The sequence below is a fragment of the Camelina sativa genome, chromosome 7 (assembly GCF_000633955.1).
Source record: "Camelina sativa cultivar DH55 chromosome 7, Cs, whole genome shotgun sequence".
NCBI lineage: Eukaryota > Viridiplantae > Streptophyta > Magnoliopsida > Brassicales > Brassicaceae > Camelina > Camelina sativa.
Window position 1 is genome coordinate 7,570,546 of NC_025691.1, and position 4,680 is coordinate 7,575,225.

Genomic DNA, 4,680 nt, shown 5'->3' on the forward strand with positions numbered 1-4,680 from the left:
TTTTTTTTTTTTTTTTTTTTTTTTTTTTAAATTTGGTTGTGTAGTATTTTTTGTTCTATTGTTTTTTTTTTGTTGTTTTTTGTTTTTGTTTTTTTTTTGTGTTTTGTTTTTGTAGGATTTTTTTATATTTTGTTGGTCATTTTGGTTTTTTTTTTAATTTTATTTTTATTGATATTTACTGTTCTCATTTGATTTGGTTTTGTTGTTTTTTGGTTTTTTTGTACAAGGAAATCTATCCCTTCATCAACTACATGCATTATATTTAATTTTTATTAATTTTATTTGGGATTTAAATTTCTAACACCACACAATATGTAGCTACAACTTTATTTTTCTTTTCTCCTAAAGTTATTTTTTCATTACTCTAGTATTCACTTCCAAGTTTTAAACAATTTATCTTAAACTAATAAGAAAACCCCTTAAACGACCATACAGTAAAACCTCTATAAATTAATAATGTTGGGACTAAGACATTTTATTAATTTATAGTGATATTAATTTATCTATAAATTAATAATTATTATTTTATAGTGTAAATTAATAATTATTAATTTATAGATATATTTTTAATTGTTTATTTTTAAAAAAATTATGAATTGGAACAACTATAGCAAAATAAGATTAAACTTTCGGATGTTATAAATTTTATGGTTTAGGAATTGAACTTGTAATATTTAGAAAGCACTATTTACAATAAATTACAAATATTATAGACAAATTGACTTATACACATGAGACACATAAATTCAAATCTATGAATAATAATATCAATTCTCCTATTTTAATAATCTGTCAAATTATCAAATTGTAAATGATGCATATCTAAAAATTAAAACTTTAAATTTAATTATTTGTATGACATGTTATAAAATATTTTAGAGATATCATTATAGGTTGAAAATACAACATTACAATTGTTCTATAGAATTGAGCTTTAGGAGAAACATACACTATTATATCAGTATATATATATATATGTATATATATATATAAATTTACATAATTATTAATTTATGATATTATTGGGACCATATTTTATAAGGAGATTTCGAAAAAATTATTATTTTATTATCTTATCGAATATTGTTAATTTTTACACTGGCCCGACTTGGGACCAGTAAAATTTATTAATTTATAGTGTTTATTAATTTATAGAGTATTAATTTATAGAGGTTTTACTGTATATGTTTTTAAAAATTCATAGAGTAGAAGATACATTAACCATTCTTGTTAGAAGCTGTCTGGAAATATAAGTTGGGAACACCAAACCCATTCTCCCTGCCCTGGGAAGAATGTTGGCTGCACAATCAGATAGAAGCTTATTAACATATCAACTGTAAAGACATTTTTATATTTGGTGGGGAATCTAACAAAATTTCTCATGAAGATATTTTGATAAATTGTGACTAAGATATGTATATGATAATAATTTGACAAAGATATTGATAACAGCTCATCACATAAATACGTATACGGGTTATCTAAGTCGGGTTTTCTTTCTTGTATATAATTATTTGGTACAACGGATCAGTTATTGATAATTTAAAACAAAATGATGAATAATCATACAGGGTAAGATGGTTTTGTTGATTAATTGTTCACTATCAGGTGATAACAACCGAACTAAAGGAAAAAAGTGTTCAGCTTGGAGATCACAAACCACAAAGAATTAAACTGGAAGTTGAATGGAATAGCACAAAAAAAAAAAATGTGCACAGAAGCGTACTGGAGAAAAGAATTTAGAGAAGTGGAGATAAAAACAAACCTGAGTCATTGATTTAATCACCCCCAAGAATAGACAAAGCTTTTGCCATTGAAGACTCTTTCAGTAGGACAGATTTGCCTAAAGCCGTCGTGAACATAGGCAAAGTTCCAGGTGTATCCACTGCTCGCATTTGGGGATTTGAGCTATAAGTGTTCTGCAAATCTAAAGAACAGGGAGCATTCAAAAGAATTTCTTGAACGCATGTCTACAAACATTATGTGATAACTGCAGAAATTTAAGGAACAACCTAAATGAATCACAATCAATGATCCGAGCCTTGTCTAATGACTGATTGCTTACAATATAAACCAAGTCGTGTTGAACAATGATCAATAAAAACCGGAGGTGAAGAACGTAGATTTAATTCAATGAAATCCCCAATATAACACACTATTGAATCTCAAATATAACAAACAAACAAATATCAGGCACAAGAAGTATTCCCCAATATAACAGACTACAAAATCTAGATGAATCCAACAAAGACAACAAACAGATTGCGAAATTCAAGCACCAGAAGAAAGAAACCCATAATTCAATAACAAATTTATGCGTGTATGTGAACAGGTTGTGCCTGAGACAGAGGGTTCACTTTTTTTTTTTGTTTTTTTTTTTTTTTTTTTTTTTTTTTTTTATCATCTTCCTCTTCTCTCAAAAGAACCTCTCCTCCACCTTCAAAATCTCTTTCTCCGATATCTCTCCATCTACACACCGACGCTGCAAATACCCATAGGCTTCTTCTCCTTTTAATCTTTTTAATTATTATTCTATTTCCTTCCTTTTTCCCCAAATCTGTTCATGGAAGCTAAGAATACAATTCCAAACCCTAATCCGATCATCCTTCTTTCTCCGGTCAGTCTCCGATTCCATCGCACTACAAGAAAACAAGCCTTTTGCGATGGAAGAATTCATAGCAAATCCCTCGCAAATAGGCAAAAACGATGGAATTGCGAGGAACACACTTCCCTCGCAAATCGCTTCTCGCAAATTGGTTAACATCGCAAATCCCTCGCAAATTTTGCGAGGAAAAAAATGCCGTTGCAAAATCAACGCAAATTGCGAGGGACAATATCAATAGCAGATTCCTCGCAATTTGGTTCAAGCTAATCCCTCGCAAATTTGCGATGGATTTGCAACATTTATGTCTGTCGCAACAGCTGAGATTTGAATTAGGAATTATTCATTTTGTAATTATGTTTATTTTTAATTATGCAAATTAATTATGATTAATTTCTAATTAGGCAAACTAAAATTCATAATTAGCCCAAAAAAACTTTGAATGAAAACTGAAATTAAACTTGTAATACAAAATGTTGTTAAACTTACATAAACATAATAATATAAGTTCAAAACAAAAATCAAACACATCTTCTGAATATACAAACACAAGTTCTCGGATACAAACACATAAACACATAAACACAAGAGATCCTAAGTTGGTCTGGTGATACCTCCTGCTCCGGTCTCAGGTCCGGTATCTCCTGCTCCGGTCTCATTGGTGGCAGCAGTCTCAGGTCGGGGAAATTTTGCAGCAAATTCAGGGTCCTTCTCAGATAGATAATCGAAGTAGGCATCGTAGCAATGCATCTTCTGAGTATTTTGTTGCAACTTCAATGCATAATCTTCTAGCTGAGTAGACTGACTCGCAAGAACAGCTTCGGCCTGAGAAAGCTTCTCAGCTAGAATGACTGGATCTTCAGTCGGAGTAGGCGTCAGAACAACTTGAGCTGAAGATGCTTCAGTTTGCATAGTACCGACTCCATATATCCTATTTTTCTTCTTCGGAGCAACCTGCAAACAACAAAAAACAGAGACACAATGTAAAGTTCAAAGAGATAAAACAAAACAGTATGTAAAGTTCAAGAATTTACCTCAGCAAAAATTCGGTTCTTCATACTAACTGACAATCCGCCAGAAGCACTACTCTCTATGTTGTCCCCTGAGCATAGCCCAGTTTCAGCCTCAGTTATCCTCGATGACACTTCATGGTATACTTTCTCAGATAATCCATCCACAAACGACCCATCAGGTTTCCTATGAGTATCTTCTAGGACTTTCAAGAAATCAGGAAGTGCCTCACCAGTAATCTCCGACTTAACAAAGATATGAAACAACAAAGTATTAGACTAAAGCAAGAATTTATAGGTAATTGTACTAAATAACTAACTAAACATACTTACATGTTTTCGTGCACGAGCTTTAAAGGAGGTCTGACCAGACCGGTGTTTATGCATTCCAGTGCCATCAGGATCACTGTATCGAGCATTTCGACTATTGATGCTCTTTTCCTCAGATTTTGGTTCACACCAAAACTTGACCAAGCCGTCCCATACTGTCGGATCAAGCCACCGCGGCTTTGCATCATCACCTTTTACTCTCCACTTAGACTTCCACCGAGACACTTGATCAGTCATCCGGGTCTTCAACTTGCTTTCAAACTCGGCTCGAACTCTCCCATTGATGGACTGGTCCCAGTTATATGTTTGCTTGTAAAAACATAACATGAATCAAAATTAGAATCAAGTAAGTAAAAACAAAATCTTTAATTTAAACACATCAACAAACATTTAACTTACTGCAGGTAGCTCTTCCAAAGTAAAAAAAGAGAGCTGAGTAGACTCATCATTGACACACGAAGTCGAATGCTGTGGTGGAAGATGATCTTCCACCGCCGGTGAGGTTCCTTGACGATTCTCTTGGATCACCGGTGAGGTGCCTTGCGAGGAGGCGGGAGAAGCTACCCTTGGAGCAGAGGCAAAAGAAGGTAACCTTCGAGAAGGGATGGGAGGAGATAACCCTTGAGAAGATATAAATCTTCTGTAAACGTTTTGGCTCCCAGAATGATTTTGGTTCTCTTGTGAAGACATCTAAAAAACAAGTCCAAAAAAAAGATATAATTAGAACCCAAAATCGAA

General features: G+C 32.8%; 1 protein-coding gene across 1 annotated transcript; it reads right to left on the reverse strand.

Annotated features, from left to right (window-relative positions):
* On the reverse strand, positions 3,197-4,245 carry LOC109125410. Its single transcript, XM_019227027.1, has 2 exons — positions 3,637-4,245; positions 3,197-3,556 (listed from the first exon to the last, which is right to left on the reverse strand). The coding sequence occupies exons 1-2, from the start codon at positions 3,658-3,660 to the stop codon at positions 3,197-3,199; spliced, it is 384 nt and encodes a 127-aa protein (XP_019082572.1). The 5' UTR covers positions 3,661-4,245.